General features: G+C 48.7%; 1 protein-coding gene across 1 annotated transcript in view; it reads left to right on the top strand.

Moving 5' to 3' along the window:
* The window catches only part of NPLOC4 (NPL4 homolog, ubiquitin recognition factor), a 31,616-nt gene extending 8,160 nt beyond the window's left edge, over positions 1-23,456 (top strand). The window contains exons 6-17 of the mRNA XM_062591552.1: positions 508-602; positions 1,776-1,899; positions 2,526-2,705; positions 4,338-4,424; positions 6,119-6,190; positions 6,906-7,032; positions 9,021-9,181; positions 16,372-16,443; positions 18,813-18,908; positions 19,746-19,862; positions 20,893-20,995; positions 21,437-23,456. Of these exons, the coding sequence (XP_062447536.1) occupies positions 508-602; positions 1,776-1,899; positions 2,526-2,705; positions 4,338-4,424; positions 6,119-6,190; positions 6,906-7,032; positions 9,021-9,181; positions 16,372-16,443; positions 18,813-18,908; positions 19,746-19,862; positions 20,893-20,995; positions 21,437-21,594 (1,392 nt within the window). The 3' untranslated portion in view covers positions 21,595-23,456. The remainder of the gene's footprint in view (positions 1-507; positions 603-1,775; positions 1,900-2,525; positions 2,706-4,337; positions 4,425-6,118; positions 6,191-6,905; positions 7,033-9,020; positions 9,182-16,371; positions 16,444-18,812; positions 18,909-19,745; positions 19,863-20,892; positions 20,996-21,436) is intronic.
* The last annotated feature ends 399 nt before the right edge of the window (positions 23,457-23,855 follow it).

The raw sequence follows: 23,855 nt of genomic DNA, 5'->3' as shown, positions 1-23,855 counted from the left end.
ATCCCCTCTGCTCATGGATCCCAGCACTTCTCAGTTTAACCACATATTATTCAGGTTGAAGGCAGCCTTAGTAACGCCCACAAATGTGCTAAGCTGTATAATTTATGCCAAGTAGCAGTGAACCCTGAAAAGTCTATGTGAGCCAGGCTGGCTGTTCCCTCTGCTTCCCTGCCGTGAGTTCTGGAAGTTCTTTGGCCTTGTTTGAGCAGCTGGGCTTTTTGTTTGTTGTTAGATATTGAAAGGAAAAAGCATTTTGCCTTTGAGGCTCATTCTGATTTGTGGAGCCAATCTGTTACAAAAGTAGGAGGCGATAATAAAACTCTCTGTTGTAAAGTCCCACTGTTTCTGTCACAGTAGTTGCTGCCTTGAAAGAGAGCTTAAATTTTCTTGATTGTTTCCACATTGAGAGCCAGTGGGGTTGAGTCTAGAACATCCATTTGTTTAGTGATCAATGTAGTATCAGACAGGTGTCTGACCTGGCTTTTCTTTGTGTGGTGTTTTTGGCAGCCTTTTGATGAGGATTATTTAAACCATCTGGAACCTCCTGTGAAGCATATGTCTTTCCATGCCTACATCAGGAAGCTGACCGGAGGAGCAGACAAGTAAGAAAATCTCAATGTTTAAGGGAGTCACTTGAGCACTGCAGTGGTGTATGGTTTTGGTGTGCAGTCTTTTTTTCTTAAGAAGAAAGGTGGGGAGGGGGAGAGAGATAAAGAAAGCCCCTTGTCTTTCGCTGTGGTAACATAATTGCTTTCAGGAAACACAGCTGAAGGGTGGGGAGAAGGCCAGATGGAGGGAAAGAGGTTCCTTGATTATACCAAGCTCTGAGTCTGGATCACAAACCTAGGGGAGGGGAACTGAGATTGGTGGATCTGAGGAGCTTTCATCTGCGAACCATTTTTCTTATCGACAGATATGAATAGGACAGAAAAATGAGCTTAACGTTCCTTAGGGCCTGATTCCATTCTGTACCATGCTCTATGTGCTCCTAGTGAGCTCCCTTTTTGTCATGGTTCACAGCCTTCTAACTGAAAAAGAAGGCATCCTGCCTTGCAGTGGGCTGGGGGATACTGTGGTGACACAGGTGACACAAATAAGTGCTGAACAGAAAGGAAGTGCTGAAATGAATATTTATTTCTTCAGTAGTCATCAACTGCTGAAGCCTCACTGTGGCACGTGTGTTCTGGAAAGGATTTAAAGTCCCTTTGGTGATGTTGGGGAACCCCTTGCATTTGGAAATGCAGCTCTTCTAAATCAGTTATGTTGAGGTGTAACCTTCTCCCTCTTATTCTTGAATGCTGACATGATTTTCTTAATATCTTTGTGAGATGAAACTCAAATCTGTAATACTTTCATTTGAATGGAGCTTCCCCTTGCAGGAGCCCTTTGTGCACATGAAAGGAGCTCTCATTTGCTCTAGCAATATAATCTATTACTTCCCATGTGCTGAATAAATTTTTTAAACTGGGTCCCATGAGTTTTATCTGTCTCTGCTCTTGCTTGAATGTCTGCTTAGGAGCTGGGCTGGGAGACATATGTCAGCCCCTTGACCTCCCTTGCTAAGTGGACAGCAGAGGTTACTTGGGGATTTCTGGAGTGGTGTGTCCCTCCCAGGGCATTCACAGAGCACTTTGAGATCCTCTGAAAATACAAAGTGTTGGTGTCACCATTCTTTTCTGCCCCTCTTCCTGTATGATATTTCTAGCCACTTGTTTTATCTGAGGCCCCAAAGCATTTGCTGTGATAACAGCAACCTTCTTTTTTCCTTTTTGCAGGGGGAAATTTGTTGCCCTGGAAAACATCAGCTGCAAGATTAAATCAGGCTGTGAAGGGCACCCTCCTTGGCCAGAGGGCATTTGCACAAAGTGTCAGCCAAGTGCCATCACTCTCAATAGACAGGTGAGACAGTGCTTTCAGGGGCATTTGTGCTGTGGATTGCCTTTTATCGAGAGATGACTTCAAAAGCAGCCAACCTGAGACATTTGCATATTGGCAGTTGTTAGGGAAATGGCTATTAAGATTTTTAGTCCTTCCAGAAGAGGACTCCAAAATGTGTCTGGTTCAGCAGTTTCTTCTTCATGTGGAGGACATCTGAGCTGGCAGCACTAAAAATGAATCTTTAGTCTCTTTCTTCACTCAGAATCCAAAAAAGCACCCCATATTTCTTGTGGTTTCCCCTTAAATGTCAATATCTTTTCTAATCGGAAAGGCTCATAGGATAAGGGCCCTAGTAAAGAAGCCAAGCGAACATGAGGCACTGGGGATGCTCAGCGCTTCCCAAAAGTCTAGCAGACAGCAAGTTCTGCGTGCTGGATGGGAGAGTGGTGCTGGTCTGGGAAGCTGAAGCGGAGGAGGAGGAGAGAAAGGGAGCCATCTAGGTTTCCCTGTCCTTGCTTTGGCAGGATTCAGCTGTAATGGGTGCTGTACATCCTAGGCAGCTGGAAGTCTCTGGGGAAGGTACTGGCAATAGGTAAAGTAAATGGAGATAGTTGAGGATGGCCTGACACTTGAACTTTGTCAAACAGAAATACAGGCATGTTGACAACATCATGTTTGAGAACCACACAATTGCAGATCGTTTCCTAGACTTCTGGCGGAAGACAGGAAACCAACATCTTGGATATTTATATGGCCGGTACACAGAGCACAAAGACATCCCTCTGGGGATCCGAGCGGAGGTTGCTGCCATCTATGAACCCCCACAGGTAAAAGTTATCTGCTGTGATGTCAATTTTGACTCATAAAGGTGATGATTAGGGAACAAAGCAAAACTTTGGGAAACTTCACCCAATATTTCTGACTGCAGACCCTTACAGAAAACAATTGCATGAAAAATACAGTGTGAATTACACCTTTGAGTTTTTATGTCACTGTAGGTTGTTGCCACTGAAAGAGTTTCAAAACCCAGGTTTGCTTTTTGTTGTTCTTACATTTCCTTTTACATTACGTTACGTTCCTTTACATCGTCTGTGCTTCAATGGTTTAAAACTAGGGAGACTTCATAACAGTGGATTTTTAATTCTTATGTTTCCTTAATTATTGGATTTCCAAGGCTGTGGCATGGAACAGCTTGAAAATTTTTCTGTACTGGGAATTTTTTTTTCCTTGCTTCATTTTCTGATTGGCTCTCCAGGAAAATTTAAAGCAGCTTAATTAGACAAAAATGAAATCTGCTTTTTTGATCAAGAGCTGGGCAATAAGATCCAATATTTCAGAGTTGTATCTTCCTGGGAACAGAAATTCACGACTGTGCAGGAGGAGATGGGAGTCCCCACTAGATGGTGCCAGGCACCGCGCCGACAGCACTGCTGTTCAGATGCAGCTGGACAAGCCTTCTTAGAGGGCTTCCGGCGAAATCGGGTCCTGGGAAGCCTCTTGGGGAACTCAAAAGCTGAACTCCATGTTAAGAGAGCTTAAAATGTAATTGGCAAATTTGAAAAGCTACTCTGCCCACAATGCAAGACTTGGTTTGAAACTGAACTTGCTATTGGCTTCTTAACCACTGACCATCATACGTACATGAATGTATCGTGGTGCAGGGGGGGTCTAGGGTCATGGGTCTTGATGATTTCTTCTTCAGTGTTGCTAGAGTAAAATGCAGTAGACTAGTGAGAGGAAAAAACACGTTCTTCAGGTGTGTGTGTGCGCATGCACAAGTGCACATACATGCATGCACATGAGAACAAACTTCCGAGCCTTTTACTGTTTCTTCCGGCTCTTTTAAATACCAGCGCAGCCATGCCCTCTGTTGCTTCAGTATCACTGTTAAGCCCTCTGCACTGAAAGTTCATATGCTTCTAGTTCTGTGTGGTAAAAGCAAGGAAGCCTTTGCTTTCCTGGCAAGCAGTCTGCTTCTTGGCAGAGCATCTCCTCACACAAGAAAGCTCGCCTCTGAAACGCACCCAGATGGAGTCTTGTTTTCCAGAACTCGGGGGAAGGCCAGGGTGTAGGCTCTTGGATTCGCTGAATTCCTGCCTCTGTGCTGCTCAGAGATTCAAATAAGTGAAAAAGGAGTACAAAACTGGCAGGTTGAACAGAGCTTTGGAAAACTATATAATCTTTTGCTTTTTCCAAAGTACTCAGAAACAGAAATGGCCTGTTTGTAAATGCTGAGCAAGTCTTTCATTCATACAGCCCAACATGCATTGCAAACTTAGCTGAAGAACTACAGGATGGTCTGTATGAATAAAGGAAGTCTCCAGAGTGAAACTAGCCAGTGGTGGAACTGAAGGGGAAAAACAGATCTTTGCTTCCATCTCTGCCTCAGTCCTGACAATGGCCAATTATACTATGGTTTTTCCTATTCTATCTTACTAGCATGTTTTGCTTTGCTGCAGATCGGTACACAGAACAGCCTGGAGATCCTGGAAGATCCAAAAGCAGAGGTTGTGGATGAGATTGCTTCAAAGCTTGGACTGAGAAAGGTCTGGATATTGTTGGGTATCATACATCTTTGTATGGCAATGAAGAAAGTCATTGGCAGTTCTCTCCAGCTCTGCAGGGTTAATTCGAGGCTGTCTGAGAACATTTGAAATCTAGCTTAAGTGCTGGTAGTTCTTACACTTTTAAATGTGAAAAACAAAATGAGAGCATTTCCCTGAGCTTGAGCATGCAGCAGGGCTGTTCAGCTGAAGTCAGCAATCTTCTGTCATGAATGACATCAAAGGGTGTAGCAAAGATGTAGGAACACATCTTTTCCTTTATTTCACCTTAGACAGGAGCTGTTTCTGGTAGCATCTCTCTGGGAAGTGCTGATTTGCCACAGATGTAGCTTGAGTTGCTTTCTGAGTTTGTTCTTCCTTTTGACAATCTGTGCTCCACTCTCAGAAGTGCAGGCTCCTGTTTGATTTTTATTTATTTTATTTATTTTTTATTTTTTCAGTCTCCTGGTGCTGTTCAGGCAGGCTGTGATGAGCTACTCTGCCTGTTGGTTAGAGTTGCAGATACCCAAGTGGTTGAGCCTCAGGCCTATGATCCCCCTGTGCCCACAGCCTGCCAGTGGTTCGATCAGGACATATGGGTGTTGGGGTCCTTTGGTTTGCTGGCACCTCTCAAATCAGTACTGGTCTTTTCTGGTTTGGGAAAGCATCTTTTGGTGTCGTGAATGCCAGGAATGAGATGTACACAAACAAGATTTGACTTGCTAAAGAAAACAAAAATCAGAAAAGTTTCAGTACAGCAGTCTATAAACATCTGCGGTGAGATCTTTTGTTCTCTGAAGATAAAATCTTCAGCCTTTCGCCAGTGTCTAAAACAAAGCTTCTGTGCATGTTATTGTTTCCCATCTTTTCCTTTGCTTCTCACCACAGATTTTTTTTTAATACTTGTTTTTAAAAATACTTTCTTAATCAGTGTGACTTAACATGTAACTTACTGTTAGTTGCAGATTTTGTCTGTCTAGGCTCTGCTAGGAGTTTGAATCAGCAGTTCTTACTCTCAGGGGTTAATGCTATGGGAGCTGGTCACAAGGGGGCTGATGAGAGCTGTTTTTAGCATGTGTGTGTAGGGAAGGGTTCATGCAGCAGTGTGTGTGTGTACACATCTACTTGTATGTGCAAACAATGCAAAAAGCAGGAATGTGGTTTTTGGAACAGAGCAGACTGATTTGGGATGAATCATACTCCAGTGGGAACAGATGAGCTTTATCTTAGCTAGTGACTGCTAGCTTCAAAATGAGATCATGTGAGCTGTTTTGTCATCTCCTGGCACTCCTGGTGCTGCTTTGCTCTAAATGCTCAATAGGAAATGCTTTTTGCTGTGGGTGGGAGGAGATGGTAGCTGAGAGGCCTCTTGCAGCCTCCAGATCTTTCCATGAAAACATATTCCATAGTGAAACATAAACCTGCAGGTGCCCCCAGCCGGCCAGCTGGCATGCTGCTCCTGGAAATTGTATTCAAATGAGCCTGACACAGCTGTGAGAGCCATTTCCTTCAGGCAGCTTACAGCAGGCCCTCGTAGGGCAGTGTGAAGAGCCAAGAACATCTTGTCCTGCTAGGAGAAGATGTATAAGCTCCCTTCTTTCTTGCTTTATTCCCCCCTCCTCTCTCTTTTTTTTTTTTTTTTTTTTTTTTTTTTTTTTTTTTTTTTAAGCAACTTTCTTTTTAATGTTTCTCTATAGGTTGGCTGGATATTTACGGACTTGGTCTCTGAAGACACACGGAAAGGGACTGTTCGATACAGCCGAAACAAGGTGAGATGCAAGTGCATAGTTAATTACAGCTCTTGGTATTGACTGTTTGAATAATCATGTAAATGCAGGCTCTGCCAAGCAGAATACTGAGCCAGGGCAGCACAGGGCTGGAGGTGACACTGGAAATGGAAATTTTATGAAATGTGTTTTTAAAAAAGCTTTTGAAGGAAAAATAGCTTGAGCTCAATGAGCACTGTTGGAAGTTTGTAGTTGTTTGGACAGTGTGCAGAGCTGCCTACCTGCAGTCCTTCACCTGTTCTTAGTGATCATGGTTTAAGAGAATTTAGAAGAGTGGAGAGAATGGGTTTGTGTGAGATGCGAGTTTTCAGCAAGCAAAAGTGATTCAGTTGGAGACCCCTCTTACAGGCTGGGCTTTGTGAGGTAATGTGGTTTGGATCCGCAAACTTTGACCTTCTCAGCTTCCTACAATTCAAAAATCAATGGCATCCCTGCTTGGAAAATGAAACCCCGTAACAAAATGGGTGTGTAAAGGTAGGTGGAACTAGAAGTAGGAGTGGGATGTTCCTTCTGGTGAAAACAAGGTTCAGGGCCAGAGAACTGATATGTCACATTCTTTTCTCAGTCTTTGCAGCGGCTTTCTACGAAAGCATGTTTTACTAGGGTGTTGGTAGTTCTTTTTTGGCTGCAGACCAGGGAAATAGGTTTAGACTGCATCATGTTGTCCTTTCTATTGACATTTCTGCTCTTCCCTCAGGACACTTATTATCTAAGTGCAGAAGAGTGCATTACAGCTGGAAACTTTCAGAACCAGCAGCCCAACATCTGTCGTCTTTCTCCAGATGGTCATTTTGGATCCAAGTTTGTCACAGTTGTGGCTACAGGTATAAACTGGCCTTGGCTTGCCTTGACTCTGCTGGTTATATCTGAATTGCCTTTTGTTAATAGAAGAAGAATAAGTATCTCTCCCAGAAGAAGTCAGACTATTCCAGTACCTATCTGTCCTATTTAACAAGGGTTTTAGCCTTGTTCTATCACGTAAAATACAGTTTTGTTCCTTGAACTATCTGCTCTGTAACTGTTTACCCTATTCTTGGCAAGAATCTTAACTGAGGCTCAGACCTGTAGCATACACCCTTCTGATCCAGAATGTATGTGTTTGTAGTCAGAATAGATACTGATTAGTTTTCTCTTCTGGCTTTTTAAGCTCCAAATTCTGTTGCCTGAAAGTGGCAGTGCAGAACCACAGCAATCTGGATTCTGAAAGTTATTCTGGCTCATTCAGTGCAAAGGAGGGACTTCTGTCTCCCTGGTGTCACCATCGGGGAAATCCTTACATAGGATACTTTGCCCTTTCATGCATGGAAACATTTTTGTTTGTCTGAATAAAACAGAGAAGCCTGCTGCAAAATGCTTTGCTTTGTCACCTCTGATTTTAGCCATTTTCACAGCAAGTCTCCAGAGGCAATATGGAATAGTCTGCTCTGCTTGGACTGTGTGGGGAGATATTGGCATGTGCTGGAGGAGTTGTAGCATTAGAAGTTCAATCTGCTGTTCTCCACGGGATGACACATGTATTCATTTAAAATTTCCCTGGAGCAGATATTCTGGGTTCTGGGTCTGTTTAGCACAACAAAAAAAAAAAAAGCATGACTTCCAAAAAGCATCCAATATAAAAAATGAAAGTGTGATATTGTATTGCCTACTCTGTGCCGAGGCTTTAAGTGTTCTTGGAGCCTTTTTCAGTAAAAACACCATCTCTTTCAGTTAACAGGCTCATGTAACCAGACAGCTGCGTTGTACATTCCTGGCTGTTAAACACATCAATGTTTCATTAAAGACAAATGTATATCTCTTTCTCACTCTTTTATTTTATTTTGTTTTATTTTTAAACAAGGTGTTTTACTGAGAGAATGATAGCTAACTTTGCTCAAGCCTTCCCCATGTCTTGGTCTGTTTAATTTCCGTAAGTGTTTGTTCTGGAGCAGTGAGTGATTGAGGTTAGAGATCAAAGGGTAGAAAACGAATATTTCCTCTTTTCTGTTCCAGATAATTTCATTCTTTTCTGTTAAATCAGCTCATCAGGTTTCTATTTAAACATTTGATTCCTTCCTTTTGTGCAGTATAAATATAATTACATAGTTTGCATCACCTTTATCTTTAAATCCTCTGCATGAATTAATTTCTCTCTCCTCCTGAATTCCTAGGTTTGGAAACAGGAACATTTTCCTGCCATCTGTTTGCATCTGATCTTCTCTTTCCAGTTCTATTCTAATGACATATGACCTGATGTTGCTTACATTATCCAAATTAAAGCACCAAGCACATGATCTATCAGAGAGCTATGCTCTTAATTTCCACTTTCCATGTCCCAGTTTCCACCAAGCCATCTATTACAGGCCGAGAATGCACTTATTCTTCTAATGCCTGATGCTGCTAGGTGACCATCCCTGAATCTGCAGCTTGTGGTACCTTGGAAATGAAACACGTGTGTGAGAACTGTGTGCCTGTTCTTTCCTTTGAAAGAGAAGGTTTATCTGAGAGGGGTGCTATGAGGAGGCCTCCAGGACAGCATAGCCTTATTTAAGCCCCTGGCAAAACACTCTGGCTGTCACCCAAGGGGTCTTTCCTGTTAGGCTAGCTGTGAAAATGGTACTGAAGAAGTATGGGATATTACATACATGTAGAGATTAAGTGGAGATTCTTGCCTAGAAGGACTTCCCGTGCAGCAACCCCAGCAGTTCCTTCCTCCGTATTCTCCACTGTTAAAAAGACTGTCATGTTTAAAATTGTCCTTTGAGTCGTACATCTCTGAGTTAGACTGGGCAAATTGCTCTCCTTTGAAGTTTTTAACCAGACTTTTCTCTTCCAGGCGGTCCCGACAACCAGGTCCACTTTGAAGGGTACCAGGTCTCGAATCAGTGCATGGCACTGGTTCGAGATGAGTGTTTGCTGCCCTGCCGAGATGCACCAGAGCTGGGCTATGCAAAGGAGTCCAGCAGTGAGCAGTATGTGCCTGATGTGTTCTATAAGGTAAGGGCTGTATGCCTTGGGGGGGTGGGGGGCTGCAAAGAACAGCTCTGCCAAGTGTCTGGAAATCAGTATGGCCAGCTCAGAAAAGGATGTCTTTGAGGTCTGAACTATTTTCAGTAGTAACCATTCACCACATGTCCACAAAGTAATTGCGTAAGCTCCATTTCCTCCTTCTACAAGTGCTATTACAGTTTCCAGTACAGCAGTACCATTGGCTATTCAGCTTCTACATGAGATCTGCAGCGATTCACCAACAAGCTATAGCAAGTGCTCTGAATTCACATCCTCTTCTATATTTGTTGGCAATATTTGTTGTGTTTCTCTGATTTTAGTCCTGAGCTGAATATCTGCTTCCTTTACTGCTCGGTCATGCTCATGTGTGATATATGCTAGAACAAATGGTGCAGTGAGAGCAGCAGGTTCCTTATGTGATGCTAGGGATTCTCTGGTGTGTAACACAGACACGTGAGTAGCATGAGCACAGTAGCAGATGCAATGAAAGATAGTGTAATTCAGGCAACAAGAGAAGAGACAGCCCCGTGTATGTTTGTTTGTTTTCCCCCGCAACAAAAGGAGCGTGTGAAGGCTTTCACTGCTGCAGAACAGTGGCAAGACAATTCCTATGCACTCGTGGCTCTTCTCGAGTTCTGCGGTTACTACCTGCTCCCAGATCCTGTTCTTGGGTCAGACAAACTCCCAAAAGTGGTCGCGAGGAACAGTGGGGGGATACCTGCACCCAGGGAATTGTACCCTCATGGATCCAAAGTATTCCTACTTGAAGTGTCATGCAAGAGCACTGTTAATAGCTGGTCTGCTGCATTTTTAAATACAGTTTGTTAGTGATGAATGAACTGTCATTATTCACTTGACAGTTGTTTCTGCAGATCTTCAGACCTCCTGCATCTGCAGCACCAAGTTAGAAATGTGGGGACAGGATCTCTGCAGAGGCTAATAGCACTGATTTTCAAACTTGTGTATGTTGGTACTCCATGAGCAAGGACAGAGGAATTAATTAATGGCACTGCTTGCAAACTAATTAGCCATCCATCACCCAAGTTAGTTATCTCATTCTTTTGTGTCTGATATTCACAGCCTGCTCTGCCTGCAGCACTCCTGCTGTCTGTATTAAGGCTGTCCATTAAGGAATAAAGGATAAGCGAAGTTACCATTATTTGGTGCAGCTGAAATGAGCGTTTCGTACACCATCAACAGAAAAGCAGTTTGTAAGGATAGTCTTGTGTGCCCTGATCTTGAGATCAGGAAATGCTGGCCTGGGTGATTTAGCCCATGAGACTCCATCTTCTCCCTCTCGCTGTTAATGCTGAACTGTTGGCTTGTCTTGATGCCACCTGAAAATGGCTAAACTTCGTGTTTGAGAGGAATCTTATCTATGAAAGCTGGATGAAATCCTTGCTTTTTCCCATAGCATGCGGACAGATTGCTGTTAGGATCATAAGCTAAGTCCGCTTGAGATGCAGTGGAGCTTGATTGTGCAACAGTTGGCGCTGAATATGAAGATGATGTCATCTCCTGGCGTGTTATGGTCCTGCTCCAAAGGAGCCCATGCTGTGCCACAGTCAGGGTGCAACCTTGCAGGAGGTCCTGTAGGTCTGTGTCCCACATGTGGGCCACCCTGGGTGTTTGGAGTAGCAGGAAGGCAGTGGGTGTTCCCATAAGATCTTCACTCTGATTCGTAATCTGAAGCAAGGAGATAAACAAAATGCGAACTGATGACTCCAGCCTCCTGTGGAAATTTCCATGAACACTGATTCACTGGGTCGGGCTGCAGCTCATTTCATATGTTTTATAACTTCTATCCATAATTGCCTTTTTCATGATGTGCTCAAGGAAGGCTTGAGGACTGCTCTGGCGAGTGTAATTGTCCTTCAGACTTAAACGTGTTTGGCTGTAGGATCTCTTAATATTTTTTGGAATGTTCTTAAATCAATGGAAAGCTTAGTCACTCCTGGCTTTAAAAACCTTTGGGGTCTCATTAAATGTGCAAGGCTTGAGGTCAGAGACACTACCTCATAGTTACTGGGTTGGTGACAATAATGGTGTCAAAGCACTGGTTAAATGTAGTTTTAGGAACAGGAGTTGTGTCCGTGTTTGGCCTCGCAGTAGAGGATGGCTTGTTAGTGCGGTGCCCTTCTACCCCTTTCTCTTTTAAAGCTCTGCAGGAGCTGAACAGCTTTTTCTCCAGTTCTTGATGTAGGGGTTGTCCTCTTTGCTGCCTCCTGCCAGCTTTGGGCAGAAAGGTGCACTTTTGAGTGGTTGCTGCATTGTGTCTTAGAGTGAAAAGCTATTTCAGTGGTGGGGAGAAAAATCCGTGTCTATGCATATAGAAATATATATATTTCTGTGTAGTGTGCAAGTATTCGTTTGAAAAGCACTTTAGTTTGAAAGGAGCTATGTAAATTTATTATGATTGGATGAGAACCAAAAAGCTAGTGTCTGTAGAGTATCGATGTATTTATAGAACTTTGCCTCCCAAAGTGGAAAAAAAAAAAAAAAAGAAGTTTAACTCTTGTATCTTTCTGCAGCAGGCTAATGCAGTAGATGCACCTTAAACTTCTGCCAGTAGGAAAAGTGCCGCACGTGTGCAGTGAAGTGTAAGGCAGCAACAACTGCACTTCAGTCATGTGGTTCGAAGATCTCTTCCGCCTCCACTCTTGCTAGGTGTGGTCATTTCAACCATGACTATTAAGAATTGCATCTGAGTAATGCTGCAGGAGCAGAAGGGGTGTGAGGACCCGTGCCGCAGGGAGGCGAGCTGCAGCTCCAAGGACTTTGGTGCAGAGATGCTTGGAGAGAAGAGATCTTTGGGCAGCGAGCCATTCTTGCATGCTTTGCACCATAGCAGGTGTGTGGAGCGGGAGCAGGGGCTGCTCTGCCTCCTCAGGCTGCAGCTGTTACTGAAAAGGTTCCTGCATGAACGGGGCTCATCTGAATGGTGGGTTAGCATAGATGAGCCTTTCTTTCATGGAACTGGCAAAACTGATGGCACCAATTTTGTCCTGTCTCAGAAGGCAAGGCATTTTTCCTGAGCCTCTAGCCTTGTGATTTCTGTATGTCTTTACCATTCTCTTTATGTTGGCCACTAGCCCTGCTGCTCAGAGGAACCACCCCAGTGGAGTTGGCAGTATGGTGCTTTCTACATGTGGCTGTTGCTATCCTGGCTTGTAAGGGCTCAAATTCTGTTCAAACGTGAAAATCAAGGATTTGGGGGACCATGAATACAAGTTGCTTTGCTTTGAGATGCCTCTCCAGGTAAGAATAGCCAGAAGGAAGAAACATCCCCCTTCCCCTCCTGGTTTGGCTGTGTAGCATCACAGTGCAGTACTGTTTCCAATTTGAATGTTGCACAACCAGCACATGCTTCTTGGCAACTTCGGCTGAAGGAATTTCATGAAGGATTCGCCCTTGTCAAGATGCAGACACACAGAGTGGGGTAACTATTCTGCTTGTAAGTGGAGACAACGAAGTTGTGGCCACTTTAATTTGTTTCTCAGCTGGGTAAGGGAGAAACTAGCTGAGTATTACACATGGGCATTTTATGTTCCTTATCTTGTGCCCTTGAGCAGTGTCCTCCTTTGTCCATCTGGTTCTAGAAAATAAGCCTATTGATTTTGACTTCACTAAGAATGTAACTTGCAAATTGTGGGTTTGATTATTCAGAGTTGAAATCCCTGGTAAATGCTGATGCTCAGTGCCTCGGTCAGGTCTGATCCCTTCCCTTTAGGCTGTCTGCACACTGTGCCTGCGTGCCTGGTGGTGTGCTGTCTGCGTGCTCTGTATTCCAAGCTCCTTTCAACCAGTCTGCAAGCCGGTAACTTCCCCACAGCCCAGGCTGCACAGTGCTCTGGGAGCTGGATGTGACCCTGCAGAGCTCTGCTCCAGAGTTAACTTCATGGATGTCTCAACCTCCCTGTACGGAAGAAAGATATTGTCCTGTTTTACAGACCCAGTGGCACCAGCGTTACAAAAGGGCCCCTTGCCCTTCTAGAGTACTGCATGTGCTTTTTGCATTTACAACAGCTGAGAGGGTGTCTGGGCCTCAGCTTGTCATCTGTTAAATGCAATCCTGTCTGGCCCTGGGAGAGAGCTGGTGGCAGCACACAGCTTTTGTTAGAGCTGAAGGGGACTGCCGATCCACAGCTTCTGTGAGCCCAGGCTGTTCTGTGTGGCACGCATTGCTTCCTCCCATTCACATTGAAATCGTTTTCCTGGGGAAAACAACATAACCAAGCTGCACGGAGACTTCTGCAGGGAGCTTTCACTAGCAATAAAGGACTTCCCCTGCCTGGCCTCCTACCAATGGCTCATGTTTGACTAGAAAAGCCTTCTTAGCTTCAAATGTCCCAGCTGCTTCGGGAAGAGGATGCTTGATTAGCTAATGAGGAGTCTCCTGAGATGGGTTTCAACTCTCACTGACCTATTGCTTGCTCTTAGGAAAGTCGCTTCATTTCTGCATGTCAGCTGCCCTATCTGTGAAAGGGGGCTGTACTGCCCAGTAAAGCTCTTCTGAAGTCAGCAGAGGGAAGTGCAGTGCTGGGATTCAGTAACAAATGAAAAAACAAGCAGCTTGTCAGCTCAATAGTGCCATCAGCAGAGTGAACCCATGAGGAAAACCAGCAGTATCAGACACTAATGGCTGTCCAGCCTTGAGATTCCAAGCCACCACGGAGTCCAAGCCTCCCTCCTGGCTGAACTCCGCTCGGGTTCCTCACGCGGCTGCTTCTGGGACCTTAGTGTGAGAACTTGAAGCCACGCTGGAGCTGTTTCTTGCTGCTGGAGGCCTGCAGTGCTGCAGAAAGGTTATATGGCCAGTCCTCTCCACGCAGATGCACCCGTCACTTTCCCTGTTTGACCTCATGCGTTTGAGGCTTCTGCCTCCAAACAGTGGTTTAAAAGACTCTAATCACAGCACCTGATCCAATCTCCAGTTTGCTGCAGTCTTTAGGATGATTCATTGTCCAGATCCTCCAGGCTCTCTTGCTTGTTTTTTGTCCAGGTGCCAGATAGCTGTGCCTCTGTTAACCCCTTGCAGTCCTCCGTTTGGAGCTGTCACCACTAAGCGGAGCAAGCAGTGTTTGTGGCTTTGGGGGTCTCGGCTCCAGAGTTGCAGTAGTAATGTAGCATGTGCAGAGAGGCGCTGCTGGGGCCCTGGTGACTACCAAATTCAGAATGAAGATGTCTGTCTCCAAGCAGTTCTCCCAGCTTGATGTTTTTAAGGCCTTTAAAATCTAATTACCTAATAAAATAGTGCATGAGGATTGAAGAGTGCTGGCGTGGAGGTGGGGGCCTTTTCTGGAGGAGGGAGGGAGTTTGGACATGTCCTCTGACTTAGGGGAAGTGAGGTTCCAGTTTGGTAGTAACAGAATAGTGCATGTCTTGAAGGCCTCAGTAGCATGACATTAAAAAGAAGGCATTTAACATGGAGATCCCCAGAGGCGGAGATTAAAGCGAACAGGTGCTGGAAAAATGTTTCTGCATATTAGAACTTAATTAGATTTGAAAATGAATTCCAGATGGGCTAATTATGTGTGAGTTGTTGCAGGTTCTTTCTTGCAGGGGCAGGATTGTGTTTGGGAAGCTGATTTGGTTTGATTGGATTTGATTCCTGACTCTTACGGTGTCACTGAGATCTAGAAACAGGTTAGCTTTCAGGTCCTGTGATCTCCCTGAAAAGGCTCCACGTCTCCTACTGCTCCTGTCAGAGCTATAGAGATCTGAGGCCACAGACCACCAGTTTGTTGCTGAAATAACCAGGGGGCCAACAACCTGTCATGTTCAAGGAGGAAAGATCCTTATCAGAATTGCTTTTAAAAGAGGCTTCAAAGACTGGAAGGTAGATTTTTACCAAAGGAACTGTTTCTAGGGACAGAGGGGGCTTGGGGAGGGGGCTTGTGGAAGGGACCGTTGGCGGCTCTCGCCTCGAGCAGAGGAGCACGCCGGAGCCTGCTTGGGCAGCGTCCGTCCGGGTCTGCTGCGAGAGCGGAGCGTGAGAGCGGGGTGCTGGCTGCCGTGCTGCATATTTGTGCTGAGTAAATACTAGTGTAACTGAGAAACGCTGATAGCGGAGGAGTGGTGTACTCAAAAGAGAAAATATAGCTTGTGAAAGGAGGATGTCAGCCACGGGCAGTTTATCCTGAGGAGTGTTGCTTGCTGGCTCACCACTAGGAATGCTGCTCAAAACCCTGGAGGAGAACTGCTGGAAAGGGTCTGGAAGAGCAGAGTTCACAGCCTCCGGCAGAGCTCCCCGAAAGCCAGTGAGGTGTCACGGTGATGGCTCTGCTGGTGCGCAGCAGCCCCAGGTCTGCCTCCAGCCACTGAGACTTCTGAAAGCTCAGTAAATGTAAGCTTTTATGTAGGGTCTCTGATTGGAAATTATGGGCATATAATTTATATGTGGCTCAATGAATGATTTATAACATGTTAAGTGATGATTTAGGTAGAAAATACAACCCCCTCGAACAGAATCGTTAATGAAAAGTGTCAGTTCTTATGAATTTATTTCTGAAGCTGTGTTTGAACTCGGCATGTTTGACATAAATCAAGTCTAATTGTCATTTTATGATTAATGAACATATGCTGGCCATTTTTCTCCATAATTAAACTTTATGTTCAATTCGTCTGGCAAAGCAAAACAAGTTTATGTTGTGTGATGTGCTAGCTTTTCAGGTCTGTGTATAAGAAAGTGCCTGGACTTCCAGTTCCTGAGCAGAAGCAAGCAGTCAGATTAGACACTCATGGTCAGTTTTGCAGAGTCAGGTTTTACCTTGGTTGGGACAGCAGATGGGGAGCTATCCCTCCTTTTTTAAGACAATACTGTTCTTTAAAGAGCATCTACGCTTTTCAGATAATGACATCCATCTCTGGTGGTTATGACTGAGGCAAACGAGACAAAAGTGCCACCTTCATGATAAAACACTCTTGGCTCACAAAGAAATAGAGGGCCTGATTTACAAAGATCTCGAACTCGTATGAACTGCGGGGAATCAGGAGCTCTGTATCAGTCTCAGTACCCAATAAAGCAGCCTTGTGTGAACAGATTCTTTCCTGCACCTTCAGTGATTGGCCAAAGTCGAGAATTCCCAAGCTTCTCTGTGAGTGTCTACAGTGCCATATCCCTTAGGCTTCACGCTACTTCTGCACTGACGAATAATAAGAAACTCTTCTTCTTTCAGGACATAGACAAGTTTGGCAATGAGATCACACAGCTGGCTCGCCCGCTACCCGTTGAGTACCTAATCATAGATGTAAGTATTTGCACTTGTTTGGAATGGGAGATGGTCAGGGCAGTTAAGATCTTGAACCACCTCTGAAATTTATATTGGAGTTTACTTCACAGAACAGATTTCTTTCTTTCTTCTTTCACCTCTGCTGCCAGACGTTTCTAGCACAGAGGCGCAAGAGGCGGTACGCTCTGGAGTAATTGCAGTGCTCTTTGGGAATGGTGTGTTGTGGTGCCAGAGAATGCATTTACTTCTTTGGGAGGCACTACTTGGTTTGTCTTATCACTGTTATGAAATGGCACATAGCCATAAAACAGAGGAAGCAGCCAGCCCCAAGGATATGTGTGCTGGGCACTACCTCATGGGGAGCTAATTAGAAAGCTCCAGTTGTCTGTCTGTTAGCAGCAATTAAGAATCCAGCTCCTTGTAGTGACTCAGCAGACCAAGTTGATGCTACAAAAATGCCTCCTCTTGGGAGAAGGAGCACAAGAAACAGCACAGAGCTTGGCTGGAGCAGGGCCGCTACCTGCCTGTCGGCAAACGTTGCCAGGCGCTGGGGCATAGCTTTGCCCTTCGGCTTGAACGGAAACTGTTACGGTGTGGAAGGCAGGAAAGCAAATAATTTGTATGACAGATGATAGTGCTGGAGTTGAAGGTGGTGCCATTAATGATTAAATCCCCTCAGAGCAACTGGTCTGGTCCAGCTGCCCCTGGTACAGGCAGGCTGTCCTGCAGGCACAGAGAAGCTGGCAGGCTGGAGACCTTCACTTGCTCTTCCTTCTTGCCCATTTACTATCTGGTGCATGTATTGCTTATCAGAGCAGCATTCGGACTGAAGGCCTTGACGTGCGATTCACACGGAGAAATACTGAGTTCGGAACAACGGGCCCATTGTGTGGGGCCTTCAGACGCCCCATTCCGATCCGCAGCGTTGGAACATATTACTCAAGTAGTAAAGGCATCTGTTTCCGGACTACCTGGAGTGTAATTAAGACAAAAACAGATTGACAGAGCATGCATTTAGGAGGAGTCTGGAATGATAGAAAGCTGCATTTCTGAAGCATCTTGTTTTGTCTCTTAAGGAGAGAGGAAAAAAAAAAGAACTGTCTCAGTTAATGCTGTACTGGCAAGTATTTCTGGTTATGAAGAGCCTCTCTGACAGCAGCCAGCAGTTAGTAACCAACACCAAAGACCTACAACCCCAGAATCAGGATTGGTATAAATGTCAGTAGCAGGCCCAAACACTGGCTTTGAGCTTAGTCACCTCTAAATTTGTGCACAGTGTTTTATTACCTTTTCATTCCCATTTGGCACAGGGTGCAGGGAGGAGGCAGGCTTAGCATAGTCCTGAGCTGGGGGCGACTGAGGGAAGCGCATGGGGCCAGAAGGGCACAGGCCTTGTAGAGCACTGCATGGCAGTTGCCTCTGAGTATTTGAAGAAGTTCCTTCACGTGGCAGGCGCTTCTAGGGAGAGCACTGCTCTGCAGGAAGGGCACTGGGGCTCCCAGCGGCTCAGCGAGGCTGCTGCACCAGCACGTCGAGGGATTAGGGGCAGGCGTCTGGCTCGCCCTGCTGAAGAAAGGAGGGTTTGCTGCCCTGACAAGGTGAGGGATTTCACCACGAGCAAGTGCGTTGGGCTGGACGAAGCAGGGATTATGCTTGGATGCTCAAGCGGCAGCGAAACCCTTTTCATGCCGAGAGGAGCCTGTATCAGCCTCTGAGCTGCTGCAGGTGTCAGTTGAGTGTGGCTGTGTCAAATGCACCCGGCTCTTGAGCGTCTTTGTCAGCGAGGATTTCAGAGGATGTAGGCAGATCTTTGTGACACCAAGAGTCTCTTGTTCTGTAATGTATTTCTCACCAGTGTTTTCATTCCCTTCATCTTCTCCCAGCGTCCCCGTGTTAAGTGTGCAGGCGTTTTGCTTGGCACCCTTTCCAGCCCAGAAGAGAGCGGCACAGTTGCCTGGTTGCCCCGTGGTCAGGCGTGGGGGCCGCACTCTCCTCTGTCACCCTGTAATTTTAAGATTACCCACCCCCCCTGACTGACACCCCAAACAGCAGCTGTTTGGCACAGGGCTGAGCTGCGTTCCAGTGACGTTCACCCACGTGGACGTTCTCCAAAGCACCTTGCTGTGCTGTTGCAAGGAGCAAGTTCAGTACATCTGCCCCCAGCTTAGTTAAAAATGGCTGCCAGGAACTGAGGGATCTGCTGCCTGGAATATCGCTTTAAATGTTAAGAGCCCTCAGAAGATCCATGTTGTAGTTGCCTCACTCACTTCCTGGCTGAGCTCTAACATGTAGCTGTGGCTGCTCTTAGCTATCAGAAGCCTTATTTTCCATATCCCACTTGCCTCTCCTGCTCTCATTGCTCTAGTGGTCCTTTCTTGTTTTTTCAGATTACTACAACTTTCCCCAAGGATCCAGTCTACACTTTTTCTATTTCTCAAAATCCATTCCCCATTGAGAACCGTGATGTGCTGGGAGAAACTCAGGTAAGGAGTGATTTTTACCAAAGCTATGTTTAATACAGATGTGTCTGCTTCCTCTATACTTACTAACATCTGAGAAGGGATGGCTGCAGTTGTGCCCTTAAATCACCTCTTCGCTGTTTGGTCTGGCCTGTGCCAAGCAGCCAGCTATGCTTCCTGCACTGAACAGCATCTGCATGTAGATCAGCCTGCTGGATGCACCAGTCCCCACCTGTTCGGCGATGAGATCCAAGCTTCACTCTTTGCCTGGGCTGGTGCTTTCCGGGTAGCACTAAAGAGGTGTCAATTCTGCTTTGTGTGTGTGATCTAGCAGGGTTGTAACCTCACAGCGATAGGACAGGACCTGCCTGGTAGGAAGGGGGACAAGAGTCTGTTACCCCAGCTCAGAGAACACTGACTTTTCCTGGACTGACTTTTAATCCTGAGATCCTGAGGCCTTTAAGTGAAAGAGGCCCAGATACCATTAAGCAGAGGCAGCTGCTGGACAGCTAGAAGCATACACTGATTTTTGCCAGCTGAGGGAAGGCTTAAGTTGCTTTAAAGCAGCAACATACAGTTTCTCTAAAGAGGCCATGCCAAAGGTGTCAATAACTTCTTCAAAAGTACTTCAAAAACACTGTGGACCTAATGGTCCTCTTCTCTGGAAATTCAGTAAGCAGTATTTCAGTCTGACAGCCTGTGGTCTGATTTCAGGATGGTCTCTGCACATTGCAGCTGATGCTCAAAAGAGACAGGAATGTTACAAAGTCTGCTAATGGGTCTGAGTGGGATAATCATGTTATCACTCTATAGAGTGAAAAGTGACCTTTTTTTTATTTTATTACTTTTCCATCTCTGTAGGACTTCCACAGCTTGGCCACATATCTGTCCCAAAACACTTCCTCGGTTTTCCTAGACATCATTTCTGATTTCCATCTGCTCCTCTTCCTGGTCACGAATGAGGTCATGCCTCTGCGGGTACGTAATCAGGAGGAAACGGTCACGCTGGCGTCACTGTGCACAGAGCCCTGAGCTCCTCGCGCAGTGTCATCCACCTGTGCGAGGAGAGCGTTCAGGCCTGCAATCTCCCAGCTTGGGTGGCTGCTTCTGCAGGAGTGGAACTGGCTGAACGCTCGTTCTTCCAGGCTGACCTTTCGGTAGAAGATTGAAAAAGCAAAACTGAAGTCCCTGACTAGACCGAAAGCTCTCAAAGTGCTGCTTGGAGCAACGAGTGGGTGGCGGTTGTTAGCACGGTTGCAGACCAGATAGAGCCAACTTGGCTACAGCTCTGAGAGCTGGAAACATTTAAAAATCTCGGAATCAGAAATTCCTGTTGTAATGATAACAAGATCAGAGCCCCCAAATCTCTGCGAGGCCAACAACTTCCTGTCTTTGCAGCCCTGCCTCTCTTGGCTTGGCACTGGGAGCTGGGCTGTTGCCCAGGCCCCCGTTAACATCTGCGGTGTCGGACGTTCCCATTTTTAAGCAGCACGCCATCAGAAAGAGCCATGTGTCTGCCAGAGGCTTCGAGGGCGCTGCAGACTGAGCATGTGCAGGGCAGCTGGGCTGACCCTGGGCAGCTGGAGATCAGGCCGGGGCTGCATGCGTGGTTGGGCGCAGGGAGCCGTCGCTCTCCGGGTTGGCTGCTTCGCACCCCGCTGGGAGTGAGGCTCAACCCCCAATGCCGGCCTGCTCTCCTGCGCAGGGCACTGCGGCGTTTGGCTGCAGCCTGGCTAGAAAACACTTTCCTTCAGGCAGAGGAAAACGAGGCATCCAGATTTTAGGGCTATGTCTGAAGGGGAGGGAACAGAAGGACTAAACTCCATCTTTTTTCCTGCCAGTGCACACCACTTGTGCAACTCAAAGAGCCATTTAAGAAGGGGTGACGGTGCAGACTGACAGCTCTGTCTAGTCTGGGGGAGGGCAGGGAGGCACTCACCGGGGTCACAGCTCCGGCCTGTCCGTGAGGAGGAGTGTCCAGCTTTCATTTCCTTGTTCTGGCTTCCAGGACAGCATCAGCTTGTTGCTAGAGGCCGTGAGGACCAAGAACGAGGAGCTTGCGCAGACATGGAAGAAATCTGAGCAGTGGGCCACCATCGAGCAGCTCTGCAGTAAGAAACACGGTCACTCTGCAGCAAGAAGCAGGGTCTCTCTGCGACCCAGCCCATCTCCCTTCAGGCCAGGGGCTGGGCTGAGCAGGCTGGCACGTGCACCGTGCTGCTCTCAAGCCAGGGACGGCTTCAAGGGGGCCCTGGGCAGCATCTGTGCCAGGCGGGTGGGACACAGTAGCACCAAGCAGTGCAGGGGGTCAGGGGAGGCTGTGGAGTGTGGGATCTTCAATTCTTGGCTATGGGGCACCAAGATCTGCCACCTGCGCTGTGGGAGCCTGCTTGCGGTGCCATCCCTGTGGGTGAGGGCAGGGAGGAGGGAGAGGTTGCCTGGTCTGAGGGGAAGAACGCTTGTTCTGGATTTATACAGGGGGCCTGCCTGGCTCCAGCGCTGCTTTCCCTCCCCTGCCAGCCCCTGGTCTGATGGGATTCTCCCTCTTGCAGGCACAGTTGGTGTCCAGATCTCAGGACTACACGAGTACGGTGCCATGGGCGGCTCGACGCACGCCGTGTCGGCGGCCATGTGGGCTTGCCAGCACTGCACCTTCATGAACCAGCCGGGCACAGACCACTGCGAGATGTGCAGCCTGCCCCGGACCTAGCCCTGCCAGCACGGGGGCAGACTCCAATACAGAGCAAAGCCTTGAGCAGCAGGAGTGGTGCTCGCCCCTCTCCATCCTCCCTCCGCTCCCCGCGATGAGGCACCCGTGGGGCAAGGAGCTGGGCAGGGGAGGGGGAGGTTCCAGCTCTCTGCAGTTCCTCTTCGTGCTCCCTTCCAGCGATGGCCCTAAGCCATGGGGGGGAGACGATGCCCTGGGTTTATCTTAGCCCTGGCCCCCTACCCAGGAAACCAACTTAACCTCGATCTCCATATGAGCCTTCCCCTAGCAGGGCCAGGCGCTCTCCCCTGCCACCTCCAGTGCCCCGCTGTGCAGTGCTGTCTTGGCCTGATCCCGTGGGGCCTGCCCGCTCCACGTGTGGGGCTGGGGGACCGTGTGCATGGCCAGCTGGGACATAGCTCTCCCTGCACGCTTGCTTGCCTGAGGGAGGGGGAGGCTGTGGCAGGTCGCTGGCCCCCAGCTCTGCTCCCCTTCCCGTGCGTGCAGGTCGCTGCAGCCAGCCTTGGGTGCCTGGGCAGGCTCAGCCCAGCCCTAGCGACAGCTTTCGCACTAAACGGCCTACGTGGGGCGAGCATATGACTTAACAGCGTTGGGCCAGACAGCAGCTCTGCCAGGCTGGGCCCCGCGCGCTGGCAGCTCTCCCGGAGCAGGACAGGCCCCTTTGGCACCATGCGAGGAGTGGGCATGTGCCAGCTTTCAGCTTGGCATCGCTCCCGCTGCTCAGCCGGCACGCGCAGCGCTCGCTCGAGCTTGCTCTGCAGAGATGCTTTGGCCCTCGGTGGCCCTGGCCTGGGCTAGTTTGCGGGCTGGATGCGCCCACAGGGGCTGCGCGAAGGGTGCTGCTGGGGCCTGGCTGCAGCTTGTAGGTGTCCTTGTCCCCATGCATGCTGCCCCTGCAGGTGGGGGGGGTTAGACACAGCCAGGAGTGGCACCCACCTGCTGTCCGGGGCTGTGCTGGTGCAGTGCCCGGTGAAGGTGCTGGGCGCTTCGGGCCTGTGCCCTCCTTTGGAGCAGAGCCGTGCTGGGGGAGCACCGTAAGTCACGCAGCCGCCTCGCCTCGCCTCCTGCATGCCACGGCTCTGCACTGGGGCTCTTCCACTGTGGCAGGACTTGCAGGCACGTGTGCACGCGTGGTTCTGGCACCGCCAGCGTCCTCTCCTGTGGTGCAGGCTGGCCCCCCTCCCAGAGCTGACTCCTTCCCTGGTGCCTGCATCTTTTCTGAGCGCATCCTGCCCCAGCGCAGGGGCTGGGCGTCGGGCCGGACTCTCCCTGTTAGACCTGCTCCGGCCACGCTGCAGCAGCCCAGCTGGGGCTGTGCACGGCTGTCTGCGTGGCGAGGAGCACAGCGGGGCTGGTGAGGGGCACCTGGGTGCTCGCAGCGCCTGCAGGCTCGGCCCTCCCCTCGCGGGGCCTCTCTGAGCCCGCTCGCAGGTGCGTCTTCACCCGGCACACAGCGGTGGGCAGAGGGGCCCTGCCTCGGTGTGCGCCGCAGGGCTGGCAGCCCGGGAGGGACCCCGGCTCCCCTGGGCGGCCCCCTGCTCCACGGCTTCCCCCACCCCTCGCTGCCACCCGCGAGCGCCCGGCCCGTGTCTGCGGGCTCCGCCTCGGCTGCCGACGGCTTCGTCCCGCTGGCTGCAGAAGAGCGCGCGGCGGCCCCGGCCCCGCCGCGGGGGCTCGCGGGGCCTGCGCCTGCAGCGGTTCCCAGAGCCCCGGGCTGTGGCTGCAGTTTGCTTTTCCCCTCAGTTTGTTGGTGTTTGGGGTTGCAGCAGTTTGCGGTGCCTGGACTGGACTGACCCAGACAGAGGGTCTGCAAGTAACATTGAATAAAAGCACCTGAAACGTGAGCCAGCACGATGCCTCCGCGGTCTGTTATCCGGGGCCGTGCCTGCGGCTGGCGGCCACGGGCCTGCGCTGGCAGAGCGGCTACTGCCGGGGAAGTTGGGGCAAACCGCAGCCCCGGCGAGACGCCCCTGCCGCGCAGCCCCGCTCTGCGGGCCCCGCAGCGTGGCACCCTGCGCCGCAGCCCCGGCCCCGCCGCCCGCAGCGGGCCGGGACGGCCTGTTTGCAATCAGCGGCACGGCCGCCAGCCGCGTGCGGCCGGGCCCCGCGCCAGGCCGGCGCGTTAAAAGGGGAAGGAAGGAGCTGCTCGGAGCCAGAGCCAGGGGGAGCTGAGCCCGGACGAGCGGCTGCCTCCGTCCGCGCCGGCCGGGACCTCGGCACAGCAGGTAGGAGACAGAAACGAT

Source organism: Rhea pennata, chromosome 19, assembly GCF_028389875.1.
Source record: "Rhea pennata isolate bPtePen1 chromosome 19, bPtePen1.pri, whole genome shotgun sequence".
NCBI classification, from domain to species: Eukaryota; Metazoa; Chordata; class Aves; order Rheiformes; family Rheidae; genus Rhea; species Rhea pennata.
The sequence above is the reverse complement of the archived record's forward strand: the minus strand, read 5'-3'. Positions and strand labels throughout refer to the sequence as shown.